At 59.1% G+C, this 25,437-nt stretch overlaps 3 protein-coding genes across 4 annotated transcripts; 1 reads left to right on the forward strand and 2 right to left on the reverse strand.

Moving 5' to 3' along the window:
* Positions 1–240: 240 nt before the first annotated feature.
* On the reverse strand, positions 241–9,095 carry ENTPD8 (ectonucleoside triphosphate diphosphohydrolase 8). The gene is made up of 10 exons (XM_066201023.1): positions 9,025–9,095; positions 6,202–6,333; positions 5,665–5,782; positions 4,510–4,660; positions 3,849–4,008; positions 3,088–3,318; positions 2,381–2,641; positions 1,862–1,972; positions 1,573–1,707; positions 241–714 (listed from the first exon to the last, which is right to left on the reverse strand). The coding sequence occupies exons 2-10, from the start codon at positions 6,319–6,321 to the stop codon at positions 523–525; spliced, it is 1,479 nt and encodes a 492-aa protein (XP_066057120.1). The 5' UTR covers positions 6,322–6,333; positions 9,025–9,095; the 3' UTR covers positions 241–522.
* A 1,116-nt stretch (positions 9,096–10,211) lies between these two features.
* LOC136299426 (ectonucleoside triphosphate diphosphohydrolase 8-like) lies at positions 10,212–16,990 on the forward strand. 2 transcript variants are annotated; one of them, XM_066201021.1, is made up of 10 exons: positions 10,212–10,306; positions 10,846–10,990; positions 11,629–11,746; positions 12,391–12,541; positions 13,043–13,202; positions 13,733–13,963; positions 14,410–14,670; positions 15,022–15,132; positions 15,406–15,543; positions 15,878–16,990. In XM_066201021.1, exons 2-10 carry the CDS (start codon positions 10,865–10,867, stop codon positions 16,085–16,087), a joined length of 1,506 nt encoding a protein of 501 aa, XP_066057118.1. In that variant the 5' UTR covers positions 10,212–10,306; positions 10,846–10,864; the 3' UTR covers positions 16,088–16,990. The 2 variants fall into 2 exon arrangements, with proteins under 2 accessions (XP_066057118.1, XP_066057119.1); XM_066201022.1 differs by lacking the exon at positions 10,212–10,306 and adding an exon at positions 12,183–12,276 and having other exon boundaries at positions 10,870–10,990.
* A 944-nt stretch (positions 16,991–17,934) lies between these two features.
* On the reverse strand, positions 17,935–25,437 carry LOC136299479 (ectonucleoside triphosphate diphosphohydrolase 8-like). The gene is made up of 9 exons (XM_066201139.1): positions 25,315–25,437; positions 24,360–24,477; positions 23,748–23,898; positions 22,603–22,762; positions 21,620–21,853; positions 20,203–20,475; positions 19,519–19,629; positions 18,548–18,685; positions 17,935–18,172 (listed from the first exon to the last, which is right to left on the reverse strand). The coding sequence occupies exons 1-9, from the start codon at positions 25,435–25,437 to the stop codon at positions 17,990–17,992; spliced, it is 1,491 nt and encodes a 496-aa protein (XP_066057236.1). The 3' UTR covers positions 17,935–17,989.

Here is a 25,437-nt window from a genome sequence, read left to right on the forward strand (position 1 = left end):
TGCCAGTAAGTATTTTTAAAGACAGCTGACAGTGTCTTTGGGAAGAGATTCTGTCACACACTACAAAAATATTGCACATCTTGCACAGGGCAGGATACAGATGATGTCATCCCTCTGCTCAGAGTTAGGTGCCCACCATGGCTCTCCATTGCCAGTTGGATCCCAGGGCTGTTGGAAGAGTAGCCCAGCAGGACTGGGAATGCCAAGGAAACTGTGCTAGGCTGAGCAGTGACATTCGTATTTGAAAAACAAAACTGATTTTATTTCTAGTTTGAATTTTTCTGGCTTCATCGAGCCAGCAAGTCTCAATCAGCTTTTGGCAGTCAGATTAAAGGAGTCTTCCTCTTGGAGAGAGATCAAGACACCTTTGTCATCTTCCACATTCACAGAGATGACCCAGTCAGATCTCTTGAGCAATGGAGATGGGTCTAATGCCTTCATTGTTCTCCATTTTCCACCTCTTCTGCACCACTTCCCTGCCTGGTTTAGTGGGCGAGATGCCTCTAGGCAGGATGCTGGGAGCTACTTTGTTTTCCAGAAACAGTGTAGGAAAACAGTCGCCAGGCCTGCCACGATGGCCAGCACGAGGAGGGAGACGGCCCCCGCCCACAGGCCGGGCTGGTGGCCCTTGACGTGCTGCAGAGCCTCGGCGGGGATCATGTTGGTGAAGTTCAGCATGAAGCCCAGTGTCCACCCGATGTCTGTGTTTGCTGCCTGAGGGGAGACAGCACACGGCATGATCCAAAAACACCTCTCCCAAGGCACCAGCAGCTTGGTGTGAGGGGCTGAGGGGCACCTCTCCTGTGAGCTGTCCCAGCTGCCGTTTCACATGGGAACCAGGCTGTGGTGAACCTGATCTTGCCAGCAGCAGTTGCACAAAGAGCTTTCCTGTCTCCCCTCCCCCAGGACTGAGACAGCTGAACATCGATGACTGTTCTGATCCAGGTATGTTTCTGTGATCTGTGTGTGATTGTGGATCTGAGCTTTCTCCATCCCCATAATCCTAATCTGGCTGCAGAATCAGTAAGGTCGGAAAAGACCTTTCAGATCACTGAGTCCAGCCATCAGCCCAGCACCACCACCAGTGTTCATCACTAAGCCATGTCCACATGTTGTTTGAACACTTCCTGGGATGGTGACTCCACCACTGCCCTGGGCAGCCTGTTCCAAAGCTGACCCTTTCAGTGAAAAAACTCCATTCCCAATACTTAACTAAGCGTCCCCTGGCTCAATTTGAGTCTGTCTCCTCTCATCCTGGAAATAGCCTGGCCAGGCCATACTCTGATTCAAAGTGGTCATGGGACCACCATCATCTCTCTGCTAACAACATCAGAGACCAAAGTGGCTAAATCCTGCTCTGCTTTTCCCTGACCCCCTTAAAACCTGTTACATTCACAGCAGGGAAAGTAAGACATGAGCTGGATCAGAGGTTTGGGGGCAGCTAAGAGAGCAAAGCTTTCCTGGGGTCCCTGGGGAGCAGCCATGAAACAGGGACACATTTCTGGCACAGAGGACTCCAGAGATGCTGGTCCTGAACATGTCCATCCTCTCCTGCTGCCCACAGGTGTTTACCTGCTTGCTGAAGTGGATGTTGGTCCAGGTGTGCTCGTTGAACTTGTAGCCATCGAGCAGCAGTGTCAGGATGTAAATAGCCACGGAGCAGTAGGTGTGCAGGTACTTCAAATCCTTTGGGAAGCTCTGCACCAGCTGTGGGGCCATCAGGGACACAGTGCAACAGGGAATGAAAGAGACGCACAGAAACCCTCCCTAGCCGAGAGAACAGCAGGGCTCGTGCTCTAAGGGCAGAGATCTGGGACAGGATAAGCACAAGGCTCCTGGCTGCCCTTCACAGGGCTCTCACCTCTGTCCAATTCCTCCTGCAGAAGGACAGGACTGTGGTGTTGACTTCACTCAGAGACTGCTGCTGGGTCAGGTTCAGGAAGTTGAAGGTGTAGTAGAACCCAGCAAAGGCCTGGGGGGCAAGGGGACATGGTGAAAACCACAATACCTTTCTCACCTGAGAAAAGACCCAGAGGCCCCTCTTAGTGGGGAGAGATTCCCAAGTAATCCCCAGGGTTCTGTATCTGGCAGCCCCTTGATGGTCTACCAGAAAGTCTCAGAGCTGGCAGACAACCCTTGGGCTGCTCTCGCACTCTGAGCTAGCTCAGACATGCTCCCTCGGACAAGGTCTCCCCATTTCCCTCAGGGAAGGCTGGGACATGGCAGGAGGTATAGAAGAGCACCGAGCATAGAAGAGGTTTGCAGATAAAACCAGCCCTGAGGGTCCCACTCTCCCCAGCCCTCTCCACAGTCAGCAGCAGAGGATATTCCCAGTGTCTGTCTTCACCCTCCCCCAGGCGTGGGGACGGAGGCTGCTTACAAAGAACTGTCCCCGCACGGGGGGCTGATACACCCCATTGAACCCGCACGGCCACTGCGCCCCGCAGCTGAAGTTGAAGAGTCTCTGGACGGCCGTGCCACACGCGGCTGGGTCCCCTGTCCCCGTCACCGTGAGCACGAGGCCGGGGCTGGCTGAGCTCGGCGCACGCACACAGGGGCTGTCGTAGAGCTCTGCCACGGTGAGGTTCTCCTGGTACCCCCGGGGGTAGCAGGGGTGGGAGATCTGGGCACTCGAGCTGGCCTGGAGAGAGACAGAGCCATTAATGGGGCTGCAATGCCACTGAGACCCTTCCCACAGCCCGTCCCAAAGAGCAGGACCTACACCCCGGGAGGACTGCATGCATCCCACCTGTGAGCTCCCTGAGCATCCCTGGCTCCCACAGCACTGGGCTCTGCTTCTGTCCCGGGGCAGCTGTGCAGGGACTGCGACAGCAAACAACTTACAGATACAGCTGGGCTTGGGAAATTCCAAAAAATGCCACTGCATGTCAAGATGTGGGGAGAAGGGAGCCCTGGCTGGCAACCACCACCACCTTCCACCCACATGGGTGGAGAATGGCGCTTCCCCAGATGAAATCCAAGCCTCTGCCAATTCCCAACTCTTTGTCCACCGGCACGCCCAACGTTGCAGGGGGAGATGTGCCACAGCACTGGGAGATGGCTGAGCAGCCCCCATGGCCCTGGCACCTGGTGCAGAGCTGCCAGCAGCATCTTCAGAGCCTGGGTCTGCCCGTAGCACAGGTAGCTGTGGCTGTACAGGGAGTAGTTGGTGCCGTACAGCCGGAAGAACACGGACGTGTTCCTGTCCTGCACAGGGACCCCGGGCTGGAAGGTGATCTGCGTCGAGGCGCCGCCAAGGTCCAGAGCTCCCAGAACCTCGGTGTCCTGGGGATGTTCCCATCTCTCTGCAAATGAGAACTGGCCCAACGCACAGCAAGGGTTAGGCTGAACTGCCGGCACTCATACTCACACTCCCTTCCCTCAAGGACTGTTGGGCTCAGAAGCCCCAGAGGCACCTTCCACGTGCTCCTGGCTCCCGGTTTTACCCCTGCCTGCTCACATGCTACTCAACCCACAGACACTTCCATGGAGCACTGAGGCGCGGCCTCTTGGCTGCTGCACGTCTGCTGGGATCCAGACACTTGGAGCAGGGCAAAAGGAACTCTGTCTCCCGGAGGCTGATCCCACTGCCACATCCCTGGGATCCCAAAATCCACCCGTGTGTCAGCACACGAGAGCACGGGGCCAGGCTGAGCTGGACACAGAGATACTGTCAATCACATTAATGGGGTTGAATCTGCAGCCCACGACCACAGGGGACATTTGGTGGGGTGACCAGTGGCCCAAAGCTCCATTCTTCCCTCCTCTGCAAATAAGGAAAGCTGGCTGCAGCTCAGACAGGGACGTTCTCCCCACTCCCTCTCCCCTGCCCTCTCCGCGAGCTGCACCTTGACCAGTGTCTCCAGCAGGTAGTTGACAGTGATCCAGCCAAAGGAGCCCTCCTCACTGCCCGTCAGGATGCGAGCTCCACGGAAATCCACAGGGTACTCCCCAATGGCCTTGGACACCTCGGCCAAGACCTGCTCGGCCTTGCTGCTGTTCTCCTCCCTGCCGGCAAAGGCACAAACACCTCAGGTGCTGCAGGCCCTGGCTGGCGGCTCTGGGAGCTGGGCTGGCAGCGAGAGGCTGCCGTGCCCTGCCCAGGAGCTGCTCCGAGACATCACCCCAGCACTGCCCTGCCCGCAGGTGGCTCCTACAGACCCCAAATCCCTCACCCGGGGCCCTGGGAACCTCCCTAAAAACGCTGCCGGCAGCCTCTGCGGGAGCACTGGGAAAGTTCGTGCCAGTCTGGCAAAGGGGGCTGCCTCATCTCCTCCGGGGCTGCTGCCAGGCTGGGGCTGCAGAGGGCTGGGCGCGTTCCCCGGGCACGGCCAGCGGCTCTCCCGGACGCCCCACGGCCCCGCAGACAGGGATGCTCTGCCCATCCCCACGGCCCGGCCGGGCAGCACCCCTGTGGCCCGGCCCTTGTGTCCCGGGGCCAGCCCCGGCTGCGGTGCGGGGCAGGAGCGCCGGGAAGGGCGGGAGGTGCCAGCCCGGCCCTGCCGGTACCTCAGCAGCCGCATGCCGGCCGTGGCCCCCAGGTACGTGGGGGTGTCCCGCTGCTGCTCGGCCGGGACCATCTTCATGGCCTTGTCCAGGCAAGGCTTCAGGCTGGCGCCAGCCCCTGCGGGGTCGTCTGCGTAGCTGGAGATGCCGGGTCCTGCCACAGGGAACCAGTGAACAAGAGAGTCCAGTGCCACCCCAGGGGATATCCAGCACAGCAGGGGATATTTCCACCCAGAAATCCTACAGAGCTTTTTTGTTGCTTGCCTCAGGTACTCCCAACCTTGCTAGATCCAGCCCTGACCTGTGCTCGGGGCTGTCCTGCCAGGAGGCAGCAGTTGTGCCACGGCCACACACCCTGGGAGCCGCAGGAGCTCAGGACAGAGCAGGAGGGCTGCGGGCGTGGCAGGGGATGCTGAGCACACCCTGATCCTAAGGAGGCCGAAGTTCTGGGCATGGCCAGTCAGTCCTGCAGGACCTGGGGGCAAACACAGCTGTTCCCCATTACTCTGAGGAAGGGGCAGGACCTCCTGCACCCTGCTGCAAGGGCACGTGGAGCTGATAGGCACACAGAGGTGCCCTTGCACAGCCTCCCTATTTTTAGAGGCTGGCCCTGGATCTGAGAACCTGGCATGGTCCTGCAGTGGGTAGGGACAGGCTCTGGGGTGGAAATCTCTCTCTTTATCTTCCCCGGAGCTTTGTGCTCAGTGGCTGCCATTAGCCCAGGCACTCCTTGTGTTACACTTTGCCCTCGGCCAGACCTTTGCAGTTAACCAGTAACTGCCACACTGCTGCTGCTGATCAGAACATGAGGGCAAGGTGAGCTCTGACCCCTCTTGCCCCTGCCCAGACACCTCTGCCCTGGCCTGGTGGCCTTTGCTAGCCCCAGCCCAGCTCCATTTATCTGATCCTAGATCTGTTCTCTAGCCGGGGCACTTCCTCCAGAGAGCCTTGTCCTTGTGTCAAAGCCTGACAGCACTTTTGCAGTAGAAATAAATGCCCCTGTGAGTATTTGAAAATGCCCAATAAATAAATTAACATTTATCACACCAGGCATAAATCAACTTTGGTGTGTGGAACAGCCATGCAGGGCAGCACCAAGGTTGGCCAGCCACAGGTGAGCTGGGTATGGAGAGGGAGGACAGATCCCAGCACACTCACCGGACACAGAGCAGGCCTCCACCTGAGAGACGATGCCGGTGTCGTTCTCCTTGTCTGCACGCCACCGGTAGATGTAGAGGGACGTGTGTGTGGAGCCAGCATCAAACACCAGACCGTACTGGGGAGGCAGAGGGGACACAGGGTGTCAGGGGTACAGACCAGCATCACCCGCTGCAGAGCGAGAGAAGCTCCAGGAGAGCCATCAGAGCTCCCGGCGGGCAGGGCAGCCTCGAGTGGCCAAACAAAACTGGTGGTCACCAGGACAGAAAAAGTCTGGTGGCATTGCAGTCACCAGATGTGCTGGGGACAAGGATCCATCCCCAAGCCCCTGGAGCTGGCAGTGCTTTGGGATGAAAGAGCATGTGCTGTGGGGCCAGGCACAGTGACCAAATTCAGCCAGACCCACCCCAGGCTGTGCATGGCTTTGTCCCCATGTTGGTGACAAACAGCACAGCCTGCTTGAAACCCAGGCAAAATCCAACACCCAAGAGGTAGCCAGCAGCCAAGTGAGAGCTGTGCTCCTCCTGAGGACCCTACCTTGGTGCTGGGGGGAAGAAACACATCCTTCACATTCACGACGCTCAGAATGAGGGCGATGACAGTGCAGACACAGGTGGTTGCCAGGAGACTGGCAATGGCCTTGGCTTTGGAGCCCATTCCTCCTCCAACCTGCAAGCACAGCCCCAGCCCCCAGCTCACACCTCATGGGTGGATATGGGACTTTCCCCTTTCCAACAATGAAGTCATTCTCTGGTGCGTGGCTGCTCTCAGCATGGACGAGAACAATATCCATGGGCTTCTCTGCACCCATTCCAGTAGGGCTGTTGGCAGCCTCAGGGTTGGGACACACTGCCACTCTGAACACTCTCTCCTTGGAGGATTTTCAGCACATCTTTTTCAGCCCTGCCTTCTCACCTGCAGCCCCTCAGGTCCCTCTGTGCCTGGACCCCAGCCCACTGCCTTGCCCAGGCTGTTGCCTGATTGGCAAGTCAGCACCTTCCCTCATAGCAGCATCGCTGGGAGAAGCCCGGCTCTGGCTAGCTGGAGTTCCAAGCTGGGAGCAGGATCGTGGCCTGGCAGTGTGACCATCCCCTCTGGGGTGCAGAGCCACATCCCTCCAGCACCCATATGCTGCCACCTCAAAAACACAACACCTGGGACCAGGTCACATCTGTTGCCCAGCAGGCCCAGATTGTCCCTGAGAGGGTCCTCTCTGCTCCAGGCAGAGAAACAGAATCTCAGAATCTCCAGCTGTGTGTCTCCTGTCTGGCCCAGCTCTTGCTGGTGCCACAGCATGTAAGAGATGCACAGGGACAGTGTCCATGCCTGCTGTGATCCCCACACCTCTCCTGGAGCCCCAAGGGCAGGCAGGAGGGCAGCGGCAGGAAGCTCCTGCTGATCTGGGCACACAGCCCATAGCCAGGCTGGAATGCCCACAGCGATTGCCCTTGGGGACTGGAGCACTTCCCACTTGTCCATCCAGAGCTCAGCTCCCAGCAGAAACAGCCCCCAGATACCCCTAAGAAATTGTAGCAAAGCAAAGAGTCTGGTTCTCTGTGACAGCTTCAGCACAGGGCAGCTGAGATATCCATGTGCTCAGCACCCCACAGCTGCTCCAGGTGTGCATTCTGAAATGCACAGCTCTCCTCCTCCTGCATTGCCCTGCCTGGGGCCATGACCACACAGGCAGGATGCCTGCTGGGAGCCAGGCTGACCTCACTTCACAATCCAGCTGAAAGCTGCAGATGGCCTGAGAGCCCTGGGTTTAACCCCACCAGTGTTCTGGGTGGAACCTGGAGCTGTCACTTGGCTATACAATTCTCCTGTGAGTGCACAAAATCCCTGAGGAATTCCCCCGCCCTTTTCCCAGGTCAGTGGAAAGACCTTGGGCGAAGTCAAAGGAGATGCTGATTCCTGTTTTGGAGTCAGCATCTCTGGCAATGAACAAGGGTGACCAATCTCCTGCATGGCATGAAATGCACAACAATGAAAAGCTGCTGCTCTTTGGGCCCATGCCATGGGATATGGGGCTACCAAAATCCCTTATCCGACCTTGTCTATGGCCAGGAGCCTTCCCTCTACAGTGGCTATGGCCAGAAGAGATCATGTGGAATCAGCTGATAAATCCCTGTCGTTCCCTGTCACAGGGAATCATTAAAGACCTCTTTGAGACATTATTGGTCATCGATTCAAAGTAATCTCAGACTCCAATCAGTAATCCAGCACCACCATGATAACCACTTAACTATGTCCCCCGTTGTCATATCTGCAGTCCTACCAGCGCTGCTGGGTTTGCCCAGATATAACTGTGCTGTTGGGATGTGATTCATCTGCTCCAGGTAACAAACAAAGCAATGGCAAAAGTCCCCAGCCCAGCCTACATCCTGGAAAACTCTGTCCCAGGCTCTGTGAAATGGAAGGACACGAATTGGTGATAAATTGCACCATGCTGCAATGCAGGAGAGGGTGGGAAATGGGCTTCTCCTCCTCTGGTAGGGACTAATTCCCATTTTGACTGGACAGGGGGCAAATCCAAAGGCAGCACAGAGCCAGTTCTCCCAGGCAGGAGAACAGGGCACAGGAAGGGAGCCCAGTGGGTGGGAAACAATGTGAGAAGCTGATCGATCTGCCCAGGCTTCCTGTGGCATCCCGGGGCTGGCCAGCTCCAGTCCTGCTACCATCCCTGCAGGACCGGAGAGCAGCAGGACAGGAAGGTGCTGCTGATGCCTCCAGAGCTACAGAGGAGGCACGACGCTGGACAGTGCCTGCCCATTTCCAGGTGTGCAAAGTTTCCAGCCGTGCCTAGTGGCTGGACCAGGGCTACACTTGTTTATGTAGGACTGGCCACGATGAAGGGCTTTGACAAACACCTGTGGGACATCCCTCGCTAGCAGCATCCCTCGTGCACAGGGAACAGGACCTCAAACATTGGGGAAAAGGCTCAGAGTCACTGCTGGATCTGCCTGTTGCTCAGGACAGTGGGGGGCTGACTTCCCACTTGGCATGTTTTGGATTTGAAAGCCCAAAGGGCTTTGAAGGTTCTGAGAGGGTGACAGTGGATGCCAGGAGCATCCTTGCCAGGCAGAACAGTTCCCTGCATCCCACCTCCCACCAGCGCTGGGGCTTGGCAGTGCCCTCCATGCCCGGTCCCTGTCCCCTCCGTGCCCCTCTGCCACCTGCATCTGGGCACCTCGTGCGGCGAATGGCTGCCCCAGCCACCTCGTCCTGCCCCACCAGCCCACGGAGCGTGTTTTCCCCCAGCACCACTCCCGCTGCTGCCCAGGGCCCGCTCCCAGCCCAGCTCCACCGAGGGGCACCAACCCTCGGCCCCGGCTCCCCCCGGCGCCTGCCCCGGCTCACCCCGTTGGTCCGGCCGCTGCTCCGGCCCCGCCGCCCTCGCCCCGGACTCAGCGCGTACCTGGAGCCGGGAGACCGCTCCTGGGACAAAGGCTGCCCCGCCGGCGTGGCCCTCCCCTTGGACCCGGACCAGCAACCTGCCCAGGAGAGCGCTTGTCCGGGAGACTGCGGGGCTGGGGCTGGAGAGCCGGGGTGGAAAGAGCATCCGGGATTAACCACTTCGCTGCTGGAGGAGCGGCACAGCCTGGCGCGCTCAGCCCGGGAGCGGGGGCGCTGCGCTGCCCGCTGGGATCAGCGAGGGGACAGATCCCAGGCAGCCCCTGCCCCGGAGCCTGCGAGCGCCTGGCGCCGGGACAAGGCGGCAGCTGAGCTCCGGGAGCCTCAGCCACCCCTGCCAGACCGGCGGCACAAACACCGGGAGGGGCCGAGCCTGCCCTGTCACCCTGCTTCACCCTGCTGTCACACGACTCTGCAGGACCCTCACTGTCCTGCTGCAAACAGAGCCAGGCTGGCAGCGGGGCTCGGGAGAGAAACAGGAAGGACCTGGAAGGTGAAGAGCTGTCCCCAGGGCCATCCACGTGGGATCCATCCCGACAGGCAGGGACCGAACTGTCCCCAAGGTTAGGGAGCCATAGTCCCGTGGGACAGTGCAGGCAGGGAGCAGGCAGGGTCTGGGCAGAGATGCAGGCAGAGGTACCGGCACAGTAGGGCAGAGGTGCAGGCAGAGGTACAGCCAGGGAGCAGGCAGGGAGCAGGCAGAGTGCGGGAGTGTGGTGCAGGCAGCGGGGAGGCACAGGTACAGGGAGGGAGCAGGCAGGGTCCAGCAGGGTCCAGGCAGGGGTCCAGGCAGAGGTACAGGCAAGGGTCCAGGGAGGGGTCCAGGCAGAGGTACAGGCAGGGGTCCAGGCAGAGGTACAGGCAAGGGTCCAGGGAGGGGTCCAGGCAGAGGTACAGGCAGGGGTCCAGGCAGGGGTCCAGGCAGAGGTACAGGCAGGGGTCCAGGCAGGGGTCCAGGCAGAGGTACAGGCAGGGGTCCAGGCAGGGGTCCAGGCAGGGGTCCAGGCAGAGGTACAGGCAGGCCGGGCCCTGGTGTCCGGTGCGGGCAGCAGCAGCCCCGAGCTGCCCGCTCTCTCCGCCCGCGGCAGCGCCCAGAGCCCGCCCCGGCCGGGGCCGGACCCGGACGTCCGAGAGCGGCTCAGCTTCGCTTTCGCTTCGCTCCGTCGGCCGGAGCGGGCTGGGCCCCGGTCGCTGCCCCACGGAGGGACGGAGAGGGCTCCGGGCACAGGTACGGGACGGCCTGACCGCGGCAGGCAGGAGTTTCACCCCTGTCCCTTCCCGGCTGCTCGGGGCCAGACAAGTTCATGGTCTCCCCGCCCGCCCGCCTCGTGTCCCGGGGGGTCACTTAGGGGGTGGGGGGGACAACCAGCTGCAGGGAGAAGGGGATCCCCGGAGGGGCTGGAGGCTCAGGACAGAGGCAGGCGACTTGGGGCTGCTCCGGAAAAGTCCCTTCCTCCTTGCAGACCATCCCAAAACCATCCCTTCCCACACACACTCCCAAAGATCCCCCGTCCTGTAGATCCTCCCAAAGACCATCCCTCACGCACATCCTCCATCCCGCCCCACAGACCCGCCTCCCAAAGACCATCCCTCCCCCCCAAACCCTCCTCCTAAAGACCTTCCCTCCCCACAGACCCTCCTCCCAAAAGCCGCCCCTCCCCACAGTCCCCGTCTGCGGACCCTCCTCCCGGAGACCACGCCTCCCCGCAAACCTCCCAAAGCCCATCTCTCTCCAGTGACCCCTCCCAAATCCATCCCTTCCTACAGACCTCTCCAAAGCCCATCGATGTCGCCGCGCCTGCTCAGGGCGGTGGGCTGGGGCTCGGCGGCCGTGCTGGGACTGCTGACGGTGGCCGTCTTCGTCCTGCTCCTGACCCCGGCAAAGGATGCTGTCCGTCCTAGCAGGATCAAAGTAGGTGTCCAGTGAGACCTGGGGGAGCCTGGGAATGCCACCAGCCCCTTTCCACCTCGAATTCTTCCATTAGCCCTGCCTTCCTCTCAGCTTGCAAGTTTCCCCATAACCAGCCCAGCTTTTCAGGACTTAACCTCATCAAGGTGGCATTGGGCAGATCAACCTCCCCCAAATCACGGCCCTGGCTATTTGCTAAGGATGGGAGAGAGAAGCGCAGCCTTCTCTCCATGGCTGCTCCATCTGCCACCACCGGCGCTCTCTTCCCTGTGTTCAGACATCCAGGTCACCTGTTTGGTTTCCACGTCTTTCCCCTACTGTTTTCTGCTGCTGGTCTGCTAAAAAATATCAGCTTTTGTGAGATTTTCCGAAGGCCTTGGAACAGCCTGAGCCCTTTGGGCCATGCCCGGATGGCTCCCTGCACTGCGACTCCCCCGCTGACCTGCGTGTCCTTCCTGAGCTGTAACTCGCTGGAGTGGCGAAACCGGGGCTGTTAGAGGTGGAGCAGGGCTGCTGAAGGGAGGGTGGATGTGCAGACCTCTGCTGCTCACGGTCACACAGGGGAAGCAGGAGCAGAAGCTCTGAGAAAGCCCTGTGTAGCCTCAAGCCAGCCGTGACCCGTGTCCCCTCTGCCTCCCCAGTATGGTCTGGTGTTTGATGCTGGCTCCACACACACATCCCTCTACATCTACCGGTGGCGTGCAGACAAGGAGAACGACACCGGCATCGTCTCCCAGGTGGAGGCCTGCTCTGTGTCCGGTGAGTGTGCTGGGATCTGTCCTCCCTCTCTCCCAGCCTCCTGGATCACTGTCCCAAACTCTCACAGCACCATTGCTAATCTGAGTCTTGCAGCCTGCTCTGGGCTGAAGGGAGATTGCCCTGTGAGGACTCACAGGAAAGGGTCAGTGGATAGGCTGCATCTGAGGCAGCCCTACAGTCACTGGGAGGGGGAGAAGTGGGGGAGGAATTGGGCTCCCACTTAGCTCAGGTCCTGCAACTAGGCCTGTCCAGATGTGCATCACCTCACAGCTTGGGATGCTGGATGTGCCGTTTGCTCCTTCTCTCCTGCCTCAGCTTCCTTGGCTCTTCTTACCCATCTGTTCACTCCTCCTTTCATTATACGCAGCTTCTTGTGCCCCCAGGGCCTCCCAAAACCTTTGCACAAGTTCTTGAGCAATCCAGTGTTTCCATACAGATGGTGCCTGACAGCGCCCAGGGGCAGCAGTTTACGTTGTGGTATCTTGCAGCTCCAAGCAGTGCAGGGCTGGGGCTATGGCTGAGACATCTGGGTATGTCTGAGCAAGCCTAGAAGAGCTCCCTGGGGAGTGGGTGGAAATATCCCCTGCTGTGCTGTCCCTCCGGGGTGGCACTGGGCTCTCTTGTTCACTGGTTCCCTGTGGCAGGACCCGGCATCTCCAGCTACGCAGACGACCCCGCAGGGGCTGGCGCCAGCCTGAAGCCTTGCCTGGACAAGGCCATGAAGATGGTCCCGGCCGAGCAGCAGCGGGACACCCCCACGTACCTGGGGGCCACGGCCGGCATGCGGCTGCTGAGGTACCGGCAGGGCCAGGCTGGCACCTCCCGCCCTTCCCGGTGCTCCTGCCCCGCACCGCAGCCGGGGCTGGCCCCGGGACACAAGGGCCGGGCCACAGGGGTGCTGCCCGGCCGGGCCGTGGGGATGGGCAGAGCATCCCTGTCTGCGGGGCCGTGGGGCGTCCGGGAGAGCCGCTGGCCGTGCCCGGGGAACGCGCCCAGCCCTCTGCAGCCCCAGCCTGGCAGCAGCCCCGGAGGAGATGAGGCAGCCCCCTTTGCCAGACTGGCACGAACTTTCCCAGTGCTCCCGCAGAGGCTGCCGGCAGCGTTTTTAGGGAGGTTCCCAGGGCCCCGGGTGAGGGATTTGGGGTCTGTAGGAGCCACCTGCGGGCACGGCAGTGCTGGGGTGATGTCCCGGAGCAGCTCCTGGGCAGGGTACGGCAGCCTCTCGCTGCCAGCCCAGCTCCCAGAGCCGCCAGCCAGGGCCTGCAGCACCTGAGGTGTTTGTGCCTTTGCCGGCAGGGAGGAGAACAGCAGCAAGGCCGAGCAGGTCTTGGCCGAGGTGTCCAAGGCCATTGGGGAGTACCCTGTGGATTTCCGTGGCGCTCGCATCCTGACGGGCAGTGAGGAGGGCTCCTTTGGCTGGATCACTGTCAACTACCTGCTGGAGACACTGGTCAAGGTGCAGCTCGCGGAGAGGGCAGGGGAGAGGGAGTGGGGAGAACGTCCCTGTCTGAGCTGCAGCCAGCTTTCCTTATTTGCAGAGGAGGGAAGAATGGAGCTTTGGGCCACTGGTCGCACAACCAAATGTCCCCTGTGGTCGTGGGCTGCAGATTCAACCCCATTAATGTGATTGACAGTATCTCTGTGTCCAGCTCAGCCTGGCCCCGTGCTCTCGTGTGCTGACACACGGGTGGATTTTGGGATCCCAGGGATATGGCAGTGGGATCAGCCTCCGGGAGACAGAGTTCCTTTTGCCCTGCTCCAAGTGTCTGGATCCCAGCAGACGTGCAGCAGCCAAGAGGCCGTGCCTCAGTGCTCCGTGGAAGTGTCTGTGTGTTGAGTAGCATGTGAGCAGGCAGGGGTAAAACCGGGAGCCAGGAGCACGTGGAAGGTGCCTCTGGGGCTTCTGAGCCCAACAGTCCTTGAGGGAAGGGAGTGTGAGTATGAGTGCCTGCAGTTCAGCCTAACCCTTGCTGTGCGTTGGGCCAGTTCTCATTTGCAGAGAGATGGGAACATCCCCAGGACACCGAGGTTCTGGGAGCTCTGGACCTTGGCGGCGCCTCGACGCAGATCACCTTCCAGCCCGGGGTCCCTGTGCAGGACAGGAACACGTCCGTGTTCTTCCGGCTGTACGGCACCAACTACTCCCTGTACAGCCACAGCTACCTGTGCTACGGGCAGACCCAGGCTCTGAAGATGCTACTGGCAGCTCTGCACCAGGTGCCAGGGCCATGGGGGCTGCTCAGCCATCTCCCAGTGCTGTGGCACATCTCCCCCTGCAATGTTGGGCGTGCCGGTGGACAAAGAGTTGGGAATTGGCAGAGGCTTGGATTTCATCTGGGGAAGCGCCATTCCCCACCCATGTGGGTGGAAGGTGGTGGTGGTTGCCAGCCAGGGCTCCCTTCTCCCCACATCTTGACGTGCAGTGGCTTTTTTTGGAATTTCCCAAGCCCAGCTGTATCTGTAAGTTGTTTGCTGTCGCAGTCCCTGCACAGCTGCCCCGAGACAGAAGCAGAGCCCAGTGCTGTGGGAGCCAGGGATGCTCAGGGAGCTCACAGGTGGGATGCATGCAGTCCTCCCGGGGTGTAGGTCCTGCTCTTTGGGACGGGCTGTGGGAAGGGTCTCAGTGGCATTGCAGCCCCATTAATGGCTCTGTCTCTCTCCAGGCCAGCTCGAGTGCCCAGATCTCCCACCCCTGCTACCCCCGGGGGTACCAGGAGAACCTCACCGTGGCAGAGCTCTACGACAGCCCCTGTGTGCGTGCGCCGAGCTCAGCCAGCCCCGGCCTCGTGCTCACGGTGACGGGGACAGGGGACCCAGCCGCGTGTGGCACGGCCGTCCAGAGACTCTTCAACTTCAGCTGCGGGGCGCAGTGGCCGTGCGGGTTCAACGGGGTGTATCAGCCCCCCGTGCGGGGACAGTTCTTTGTAAGCAGCCTCCGTCCCCACGCCTGGGGGGGAACAGTGGGAGTTTGGGGCACAACCCCTGGAAAACTGCTCTAGGAGAGTGTCTGAATAGTGCCAGCGCTGGGAGCTGGGTTGTGCCTGACACATGGAGACCCAGAGGGTGCTGACCTGCGTGCCAGGCAGCCCCAGACGTCTGCTTTCCCAGCACAATTCTCTGTCCGTGTGGGCAGCATTCCCAAGCTCCCTCCCACAGGGTCACTTCCAGCACCTTGCAGTGCTGAGTGGGGTTTTACAGGGACCCCTGCAAAGCAGGGGGGCATCAGTGGCCTGAGTGCTTCACTAACCTGTCACCTTTGGTCTCGACACCCACAGGCCTTCTCGGGGTTTTATTACAGCCTTCACTTTCTGAACCTGACAGAAGGGCAATCCCTGAGCTTGGTCAATGCCACCATCAGGCAGATCTGCAACAGCACCTGGAAACAGGTGAGATTCTGCCCAGGAGTGCATTTCACCTGGGCACTGGGCAGCCTTAAGGCTCACCCACAGCCCATCCTCTACTGTGGTCAGCTGTAGAGAGCTGGGAGGAGCACAAATGCCTCTGCAGCTGGAGAGAGATGGGAGGGCAGCCTGCAACCTCCTGGGGTCTCCTTGCTCTCCCAGTCTTTGCTCCCACCTGCACTGAGGGGCTGTTCCTCAGTGTGGGCACATCCAGCACTGCTTTGTGTTCAGCCTCCTCCTGTTCTCCCACCTCTGCAGGTGCAGGAGTTGTTCCCCATGGCAAGCAGGACCCAGCTCCGTGATGCCTGCACAGCCAGCTCCTACATCCTCACCCTTCTCCTGCAAGGCTACAAATTCAACTACACAACATGGCCTAACATCCACTTTGTCCAGCAGGTAGGAGAATGTCCGGCAGCCCCCAGCTTCCACACTTTGTGCCATGAAATGCCTTGTGCCCACCCTGCTGCTGCTGGGGATGGGGGTTACCAGGGCAGCACAGCCCCACTGCCCGTACTCGGGGCAGCTCTTGAGCTACACTCGCGCAGCTGCTGGGACATCTGGCCTGGCCCTTAGTGCTCTCCCCCAGTTTATGTCACTGCTGGGGCCTCTGCAGCCCAAGGTGGGGACGGAAATGGTGGTTGTGAAGCAAGACCTGGGGGAAGAGGCTCTTCTCTAGTTTGCCTGGTACTTTGCAGCCTTTCCCATCCCTCTTCCCTGTCTGTCTGCACAGGTTGCTAACATAGATGTGGGCTGGAGTCTGGGCTACATGCTCAATCTCACCAACATGATCCCCTCGGAGCCTCCTGCAGCAGTCACAGAGCTCCCGAGAAGCATCTGGATAGCAGCCACAGTTCTGCTGGCCATCATGCTCATCCTCACCTTCTGCCTGCTCACAGCCACGTGCTGCCAGAGAAACTCCTCGGGCTATGAGCAGCTGTAGCAGCGCTGCCTCCAGAGGCTGCCGAGGCCACCGAGTCCTGCTGCCACACCTCTGCTAGGAGCTTCCCGGGAATCACCCCTGAGTGCCCAGAGGTCAGACTTGTCCTGGGGACTCTGAGTCCTGGCCTGCTGGGCTGGAACTGGCAGACCCACCTCATAGCTGTGTACTCTCCAGCTCTCCTTTCCCTGTGTGCTGCTGGTTGGAGATGCTTCAGGAGGGAGGGCTTGGCCTAGCAGGGCAGGGGCTCAGTGCTGGGGCCTGGGGACCATCGTGCTGTGGGTGGCCGGAGATGGGGACCGGGGGGTTTTGGCAGCAGTGGGACAGTCGCAGGGCTGGTTACAGTCCACAGCACAAACCCCGGGTGGGACACACATGTCCTGCCCCATCCCAGGGCCAGGGTGTGCGTCTCCCACAGCCAGTGCCAGCCCCAGGGGCTGTGGCACTGGGGATGTGGGGGGCATTGGCCTGGTAGAGAGGGCTCTGCCTAGGACTGGGAAGCCCTGTGAGGGGGGAATGGCACAGCCCCCTCCTCTCCTGCATGAGGTTCCTCTCCAGCCCAGGTGCACCCCATGCCCCGTGGCTGGCAGAGAGCTCATCTTCCCTTTCCAACGGAGGGTGACTTGGGAACACAGCTGGGACATGGCAGAGGCAGCTCCCAGGGCCCCCCTTACATTTTTGGGAGTCCCACTGGCAGCCAAGTGATGGGTGAGTTGAGACACTTTCTCTGAGAAGGAAAGGCCTGTCCTTGTGCCCTGTTGGCTCCACTCCATGGTCCAGCAGACACCTCAGTGTCTCGAGGGACACCCTCCATAGATTTGTTACCTTTCCCCTGAGTCTCTGTCATCACCAGCCCTTACCTGGGAGGTGGAAGTAATAAAATCACAATGATTTGGGAGCAAAGTAGTAGACATTTCCCCACATGCTGCCTTTTACAGTGTTTATTTGGGTGATGAGAGCGGTGAGGTGCCCAGCATTCCACTGGGTTACCAAGGGTCTGCTCCTCACTGTGCAAACAACAACATGAATCATCCACAGAGCAGCTAAAAATGAGCAGAATCAAAGGCAAAGGCCATGGGCAGGACACAGCTCAGCCACATGCAGGGCAGGACTCATGGCCTGCTGGAGCCTCACCGTGACATTCACAGGATCCAGGCCTTCTGCTGGATCCAGGAAGGCACTGAGGAACATCAGTCCCTTTATTCCAGGTGAAAAGGAAGACGGTGAGTGGTGAGATGTGATGATGAGATGACATGACATGCTATAACACGCTGATGAGGTGATGAGATGGATTCTCTGGAGGGGCATGGACCAAACATCTGACGTTGGGTGCTCAGTTTTCTCTCTCTCCAAGACCATCTCCATGTAAGCCCCAGCCACAGACCCTCCACAGGGCCAGCTGGGGTCCCACAGAGCATCCCTCAGGCTGGCAGACCCAGCAGGGACCCGCCTGGCTCTTGGTGACCGTGCTCAGAGCTGGCATTCCGTGGAGCACCCTGTCCCCAGGTGCCTGCACTGTGCCCCACCAGGCTGGCACTGGGGCACTGTCCCGTGGCCAGGCTGGCCCTCCACAGCCCCAGGGCCAGCCAGTGGGATGGAGCCATGTCTTTAACCCACAGAGCAGTGACTGGAGGCACACAGGCTTGCCTGAGGCTTCTGCAGGCTGATCTCATTGGGTCTCCGTGGGAGTGGAGTTCCTCTGGAAACCTCAAAGAATGCCAGAGAATGTCTGCGTGCTGGGGGCCAGGCCCATGGAAAAGCAGAGCCCAATTCTCTGGAGCTGTAGAGGTGAATGTGCTCAGCAGCACAGACGCAGTCTAACAGTCAGGAGAGGAGCATGGGGACTCCAGGATGACCCTGCAGCCCTGGTCCGTCCCTGCTGGGCTCCCAAACACGGCCAGGCTCCTACACCCACAGCAGCAGGAGCAGGGCAGCGAGCCCCAAGACAAGGGTGAGGATGATGAAGGTGATGGCCGCAGCCCACAGGGAAGGCCTGTGCCCCTTCAGCCTGGCCGGAGCCTTGGGTGGGACCATGTTGGTGAGGTTCAGCATGTACCCCAGCGTCCAGCCCACGTCAGCGCTCCCCGCCTGCCCCGGAGAGAGGGGATGGGGGTTAGCCCTGCAGGAAAGGTGCTGCTGGCACAGGGCCACCGCCCACTTCTGCTCAGCCCAAACGGTGCAGCAGCTGTCCCCACACCAGTGCCACGCCAGGCAGGGCTCTCTGCACCATTGCTCCCCAGTACCCCAACAAGGGGCTGGCTCCCCCTCAGCACCCCCGTGCGGGGGATGGCTCTCCCCAGCATCCCCAAACGGGGGCTGGCTCCTTTCCAGGACCCCAACACAGTGCCTGGCTCCCCCCCTAACCTCAGAGCAGGGTCTGGCTCTCCCCAGCATCCCCAAATGGGGCTGGTTCTCCCCCAGCACCGCCTCTGCTCCCCCTCATGGGCTGGGAGCGCTGCCCACCTTCATCTGAAAGAAGATGTTGTTCCAGCTGGTCTCGTTGAACTTGTAGGCGTCGAGGAGGAGTGTGAGGATGTAGTTGGCGTTGGCACAGTATTTAGGCAGTCGCTTGGGATTCTCTTTGGGGTAGCTGGAAGACAGCTGGGATGGGGAATGTTTGGGCATGAAGGGGAGTTATTCACAGGCAGTTTCTGTGCAGAGACAAAGCCCTGAAATGTGCTGCATGAGCGGCAGTGGCTCCACAGTCACCAGCATCCAGAAAGAGACTTCTGGGCTGGACAGTGATTTTGGACCTCTCCATACAGGACAACATCTTTGGGGAGGATTTGCACTCCAATGGAAACAGAGGCACATATTGTAGCTTACTGTAATTCCTCCTGCCCCAGATTCTCCTATCTCAGCTTCCTCATGCAAGGTCCTCCTTCTCTCTGCCCCATGCTGGTGCTGGCACATTTCTGGGTTTATCCACGCCCATTTGTTGCCTAGAGAAGCTGTGGCTGCCCCATCCCTGGAAGTGCTCAAGGCCAGGTTGGTGGGCTTAGAGCAACCTGGTCTAGTAGAAGGTGTCCCTGCTCATGTCAGGGATGTGGAACAAGATGAGCCTTCTCAACCAAACTAGTCTGGAATTCTATGATTCCAAGATTTGACTTGACTCCAGCATGGTGCCAGCAGCTGGCTCTGCTCTCACCATCCTCCCTGACATCCCCATCCCCACCTCCAACACCAGCTCCTGTGCCGGAGATGAGATCTTGCTGCCCTTGCCTGCCCTGGCTGCCCCTTCCCCAAGGGTGTATGAGCAAGGAGTGGATGCGGGACAGTCCCAGCTCCACACAGAGCTCAGGGGTAGCTCTGCTGTGTAGGGCACAGTTCAGAACCAGAGAGCCTTACCCTGGAGGGGTCCACGCTCCCTTCCCCCACCCCAGGACCCCTTTGCTTCTGAATGTTCCACACAGCCTCCATCCTGAGGAACGTACATCCTCCCAGCTCCTTGTGCAGAGCCCCTCGATGGCCTCTCTGACCACAGCCAGCGGCTGCCCCTCCGTCAGGTTCAGGAACTTGAAGTTATAGTAAAAGGCAGAGAAGGCCTGCAAGGGGAGAGACAGAAACGCCGGTGAGCTGCAGTGGGGCACCCCCGGCAGCTGGCTGAAGCAGGAGGTGGGGTTTTCCTTCACAGGGTTTGTCCCACCCCAGGCAGGCCCAGGGCATTGTTGTCCCCTGTCCCAGCAGGTGATGGGCTGGGGGTTGGTCCCTGCCGGCAGCAGCAGCAGCACAGCCAGAGCCTTGCCTGAAGGCTGCTGTCTCCACTCCTATTGACAAAACCCTGTTTTATTGACAAATCCATGGGAGTGCTCAAGGCCAGGTTGGACAGGTTTTGGAGCAACCTGGGGTAGTGGACGGTGTCCCTGCCCATGGCAGGGGGTGGCTCAAAATGAGGTTGAAGGTCCTTTCCTACCGAAACCAGTCTGCGATTCAATGATTCTCAACACGGTCCCATTTGGAGGTTTGGCTGAAAAACCATCGAGCAGCAATCCCTAAGGCGCCCTCAGGCAGTGGTTCTTGGGGAGCCCCTTACCCCTGTTCCCTGCAGGGAGGTGACAGTGGCACGGGGTGGCAGGGACAGCCCAGCACCGGGGGGTGGGAGGACAGATTTGCCTTACAATGAACTGGCCCCGGAGCGGGGGCTGGTGGACGCCGTCAAAGGTGCAGTCCTGGCTCTGGCCACATGCCGAGAAGTTGAAGAGCTTCCTGAGGGCTGCCAGGCAGCCGCTGGCGTTGCCCCTGCCCTCCAGGGTGACGATGCTGTCGCCCAGGGGCAGGCGCGGGTGGCTGCTGTCGGTGCAGGGGCTGGTGCGGAAGGAGGACAGCGACACGGTCTCGTTGTAGCCCTTTGGGTAGCAGGGGTGGTGGACTCGTGTGCTGGGGGATGACTTCTGGGGACAGCAAAATGCAGCTACAGCTCCTCCAGAACCTCCTGGCTGCGTGTGGACAACACCCAGCATCTCCCCAAAGCCCAGGCCCCGGCATTCCCAACTCCTCAGCAGGGAAAGACCCTCCTGCCCTTCAGTCCTGGTCTTGTTGGCTGTCCCAGCATGAGCCCAGCACTAATTCTCACTCTGCTTTTTCTCATTCCCTCTCCCACAGAGGCAAGGATCCAGCATGTCTCTGCTCTGGCCAGAACAATCATTCTTGGGGACATGTAAAGTCCTCTCCACCCCAGCTCTAGCTGTGGTTCTAGCTCCAACCTGTCCAGGGTCACCACGTGGGACTTTCCTGGCAATACAGCAAGAGCAAACCCTTCTGGCTGACCAAGGCTGCTCGGCTGGCAAGGTGCAGTTCCATGAAGATGCTCTTCACCTCTGACCTTCCAAAAAATGGCCTGAGAAAGATCTTCAACTGACATTTCTCAGGTCCATGAAGTCACAGAGTAGCTGAGGTTCAGGGGAGCTGTAGGTTCCCTGTGCCAACCCCCTTGTTAAGGCATGGCCAACTAGAGCAGGTTGCTCAGAGCTTCAACCCATCAAGTTCTGAGGATCTCCAGAGATGACAACTCTACAGCATTTCTGGGTCTTATTCCAATATCTGATCATTCCTATTGGGAAAACTTCTCCCCTTAGTCTGGTTGGAAACTCTGATGTTCCAGCTTGTGTCCCTTGCCTCTCGTCCTGGCACTTTGCACCTCTGAGAAGAGCCTGGTTCTGCATTTCTGTACACCCCGTGTAAAGCCAGAAGATCCCAAACTGCCCTTTCTGACATTTTCCCCATCCCTGGAACTGTCCAGGCCCAGGTTGGACAGGGCTTGGAGCAGCCTGGGACAGTGGAACGTGTCCCTGCACATGGCAGGGGGCAGAACAAGATGAGCTTTAAAGTCCCTTCCAACCCAATCCAGTCTGGGATTCCATGATATCTGTGCTCCTCTCCACATTTTCCCTGCCACGCTCCAAGGAGTCTGTCCTTGCTCTCAGTCCTTGCTGATGCCTCTCCAGAAGAGCCCTGCCTCTCCTTACGTTATGCATTAACAGGTGTGTGGTTGGCATCATGACACTACAGGCCAATTGCCCCTTAGCAGCCTCTCACCACAATTAATTCCTTTGCCAGCCGCTTCAGCATCTCGTTCTGCCCGTAGCAGAGGTAGCTGTGAGTGTAGATGTTGTAGCTGTAGCCGTACAGGGTGAACTCAGAGGCTTCATTCTGGCTCAGTACTGAACCTTCGGGCATAAAGGTGATTTGAGTGGATGCACCTCCAAGATCTAGTGCCCCAAAAATGTTGGCTGCCTCCGGATGAAGCCACGTGTGTGCTTTGGGAGAGTACTGCCAAGGAGAGCCAGGAGAGAAAGAGGAGTAGCACAGAATGCCCTGAGCAGAATTCTCATCCCATTGAAGACAACGGGATTTTGTTATTAAATTCAATGGGCCTCTGCATGTGAGGCACCCCCCCCCACCGGACCTCCCCAGGCAGCCGGGATATTTATCAGAGCCATGACAGAGATGGAACTCTCAGGTGATCAGCAGGTGCTGATGTGCTGTGGGCTCACCTGGCTCTGAATCACCATCCCCAGGCCGAAGTGCTGGTGGGGACTGGCTTGGGGATTTGCCCTTCCCAAGAAGTCTGCAGGGGTCCCGGTGCAAGAGGAAGGATTTCCATGCAAGAATCCTCCAACAGCCCCCACAAGAGCCTGACACTGCCAGCACCGCACTGAGCTGCGGCAGGGCTGGGTCAGAGCTTTGGTCTGAGCTGCCTTCAGCTGGGATCTCCCAGCACTGCAGGGAGATGGAGCTTCCCAGGGCAGGGAGACAAAGCCCAGCTGGGCTGCGCCGATCTCACTGTCCCTGAGAGACCCTCTGTCCACAGGGTGTGGAGATTGCCCTGAGCTCACAACAGACACCCTCATTCCTGAGTTCTCCCTCCTCACTCACTGTGGGCAAGCCAGCAAACGTGTCTCCTTCCCCTGGATCATTCCCAAAAGCTGCTAACCCTGACCTCTCCTACACTGAGAAAGCTTAAGGAAAATCAGAAAAGCTGTATTAGAAAAGGAGTGGGCGTTCCACCCCTTTCCCACCTTGGTGAAGGAGTCCAGCAGGTAGTTGATGGTGATCCAGCCATAGGCCCCCTCTTCCTCTCCTGTAAGGATTCGAGCCCCTTTGAATGCCACAGGGTATTCCTGCATGGTTTTAGCGACTTCAGCCAGGACTTGCTCTGTTGCTGAGCTGTTCTGTTCCCTAGGAAGGATGCAAAGGACAGGACACATACCGAGCTACACCAGAGGAAACACAAACAAAGAGCCTGGTTCTCTCCCAGTTCCACACACTCCCAGTTTTTGCAACAAGCAGTCTCTCTGAAAGGGTGTTTCCTGCCACATGATTTGTCTGAGCTGCTCATCCAGGGTAAATCCCAGCTGTCTTGGCTTGGCATTGCCAATCTAGGAGCAACAGCAACCCCTCCCCTCCAGTGTTGCTTGATCCCAGTCACCCAGAGCCTTCCCAGGCCACCCTTCTCTGCCTAAGTGCTGGAGACTGGAGGGGGTTGTGCTGCAAGACCCGGTTTGAACAGACCCCTGGCTGTGACCAAGATAGGGCTGATTGCTGACCTCCAGGGGTTTTTTGGGAACGTTCCAGCCTGGGTTCAGACCTCTCAGTGGGGAAGATGTCTCAGGGCTGTTCTTGCTCTCTGAAGTGAGCAACCTTCAGGCTATGTATGGGCCAGCTCCTTCCCAGGTCTGATTTCCAGGGCACAGAAATAACGTGAGCTATCTGCAGCCATAAAACCAAGAGCCATGAAATGAATGTTGGCATTTGAAGAGAGCTAATAAGGGCTGGTGAAAGGTGAGGACAGGACCTGCAGCACTCTGTTGCCTCCTACCTCTGCCCCACCAGCACCCATCCACCTGGGAAGGTGGCACGTCTCGTGGTGGCATCCCAACCCTCTTATTATTAAGGAATAATGACGGGCAAACAAAGCTGTGAAAAATATTTCTTGCTTAGAACTGGGCATGCAGCACCATCCTGGGGCGTCCCAACAGACACTGATCAGGACAGTTCAGCCCTCCCTGTGTCCCCACCAGGCTGCCTTTCCCTCTTCTCCTCCCTCCCCAGTTGTTTGCTCATGGCAGTGTGGGAGCTGGAGTCTTGACCCTGTGCAAGAACTGTCCTGGCAGTGGATATTTGCAGTTCTGTCACTGCTGTCACCCCCTCCCCACACCAATACCTCAGTAGCCTCATGCCAGCTGTTGCTCCAAGATAAGCTGGGACATCCCTCTGCTTCTCAGCAGGAACAACCTGCATGGCCTTGTCCAGGCACTCCCTTAGGGAATTGCCAGCTTCAGGGGGATTGTTGGCATAGCTGGATATGCCTTGCCCTGAAAAAGAGTCAGGATGGGACAAGCTGATGGGAATGGCTTGGGTCAGGGTTGTGGGAGCAAGAGGGCACAGGGCAGTGAGGGTTGTCACCTCTTAGCAACAAAGGTACTTTTCCAGGGTCCCCTGGTCCCCTGAGACCTGCCTGACCCACATGTCTGTTCCTCTCCCATGTCTCCCACACTTTCAGCAGTGTCCCTGGTCACTAAAGTGACACCTTCTCCTGCCAGGACAGCAGCTGGGAGCACTCCAAGGTGGAGGAACAAAAGCTGATTCACTGTCTCTGTGCTTCAGTCCCCCCCCAGTGCAATGGCCCCACACGGTGCTGAGGGCCTGGGGCTCAGGGAACCCCCAGCCACAGCCAGAGGGGACGGGCCCGCAGTGCCAGCCCGAGGGACGGGCTGTCCAGCCACAGGGCTCTGTGAACAGGGCAGAACAGAGCCCATGGCGGGGGGATACTGACCCTGGACATCACAGGACAAGGTCTGGCTGACCACTCCAGTGTCATTCTCCTTGTCTGAATCCCACTCGTAGACAAATAGAGAGGTGTGGGATGAGCCCGCATCAAACACCATCCCATACTGGAAGGGAAATCAAGATATAATCAAGGTGGAGGAGCAGCAGCCTGGCCCTGGCCCCACTGTGGCCCTGCCAGGGCTGTGGGGCCAGAAGATTCCCCAAAACCCATGTCTGAAGCACAAAACTCATCAGCTGTGCCGTGGCAGAGCAGAGCAGTGGCCTCAGCCCCCCACAGTGACTAAGGGACTTTATCATTCCCTCTTCTGAGGTCCGTAATGCAATGCCAACTCTCACAATTATTTCCTGTTGTTTCCTCATGCTTTTTTATTTTCCTTCATGGTCACATACCTTTTGTATGCAACTCTCCCATCCCTTGTGCTCCCTGCATGGCTGCACCCAGCCTGGGCAGGGACAGCTGGGCGTCTCAGGGAGCTCTCAGCCACCTGCCTCTCCCCCAAAAAGCCCTCCCCCTCACCCAAACCCCTGCCAGCCCTCTCCAGCAGCTGGGGTGGGATGCCATGCCCAGGGCACGACAGGGGCAGGCAGGATGCTTGTGCCATGGAGTGAGGGTAAGGACGGACTGGGGGGAGCTGGCAGGAACAAAGGGCACACACAGGTGCCCTGGCAGAGCACAGGGAGCAGGGCAGGGCTCTGCCCCAGCCATCTGCCCAAACACAGTCCCCAAACCTGGCACAGCATGGGGATGAGTTCCAGAGGAGCCTTCCCCTCTGACTTTCTTTTGCCTGCACGTCAAGGTGGGGACAAAACACCCACCCTGCTACTGCCAGGCAGGTCCTGGCACTGCCCCTCCAAGCCCCATGGACCAGCTACTGACTTGGAGCACCTGTCCAAGGTGACTGGGCTCACCACAGGTGCTCAGGGACCTTCTCTGGGCTCACCTTGACCGTGGGTGGCAGTGTCACATCTTCAACCCTCACCAGGCTGAGGACCAGGGAGATGATGGAGAGTGCCACCAGTGCCCCGATGATGGCACTGATAAAGTACTTCTTCCTGGCCAGCAT

The sequence above is a fragment of the Chamaea fasciata genome, unplaced genomic scaffold (assembly GCF_029207755.1).
Source record: "Chamaea fasciata isolate MVZ Bird 193981 ecotype frontalis unplaced genomic scaffold, bChaFas1.0.hap1 SCAF_20, whole genome shotgun sequence".
Lineage (NCBI taxonomy): Eukaryota > Metazoa > Chordata > Aves > Passeriformes > Sylviidae > Chamaea > Chamaea fasciata.

Bases quoted from the DNA above. Each gene is read 5' to 3' on its own strand.
- ENTPD8 (XM_066201023.1), bottom strand. From the start codon at position 6,321: ATGGGCTCCAAAGCCAAGGCCATTGCCAGTCTCCTGGCAACCACCTGT. The intron at 5,783-6,201 runs GTAGGGTCCTCA...CTGCCTCCCCAG, and splicing joins TTCTTCCCCCCAGCACCAAG to TACGGTCTGGTGTTTGATGC. The intron at 4,009-4,509 runs GTACCGGCAGGG...CTTTGCCGGCAG, and splicing joins GCCGGCATGCGGCTGCTGAG to GGAGGAGAACAGCAGCAAGG.
- LOC136299479 (XM_066201139.1), bottom strand. From the start codon at position 25,437: ATGCTGGCCAGGAAGAAGTACTTTATCAGTGCCATCATCGGGGCACTG. The intron at 24,478-25,314 runs GTGAGCCCAGAG...TTTCCCTTCCAG, and splicing joins CACTGCCACCCACGGTCAAG to TATGGGATGGTGTTTGATGC. The intron at 23,899-24,359 runs GTCAGTATCCCC...ACTCTTTTTCAG, and splicing joins CTTGTCCTGTGATGTCCAGG to GGCAAGGCATATCCAGCTAT.
- LOC136299426 (XM_066201021.1), top strand. From the start codon at position 10,865: ATGTCGCCGCGCCTGCTCAGGGCGGTGGGCTGGGGCTCGGCGGCCGTG. The intron at 11,747-12,390 runs GTGAGTGTGCTG...TCCCTGTGGCAG, and splicing joins GGAGGCCTGCTCTGTGTCCG to GACCCGGCATCTCCAGCTAC. The intron at 12,542-13,042 runs GTACCGGCAGGG...CTTTGCCGGCAG, and splicing joins GCCGGCATGCGGCTGCTGAG to GGAGGAGAACAGCAGCAAGG.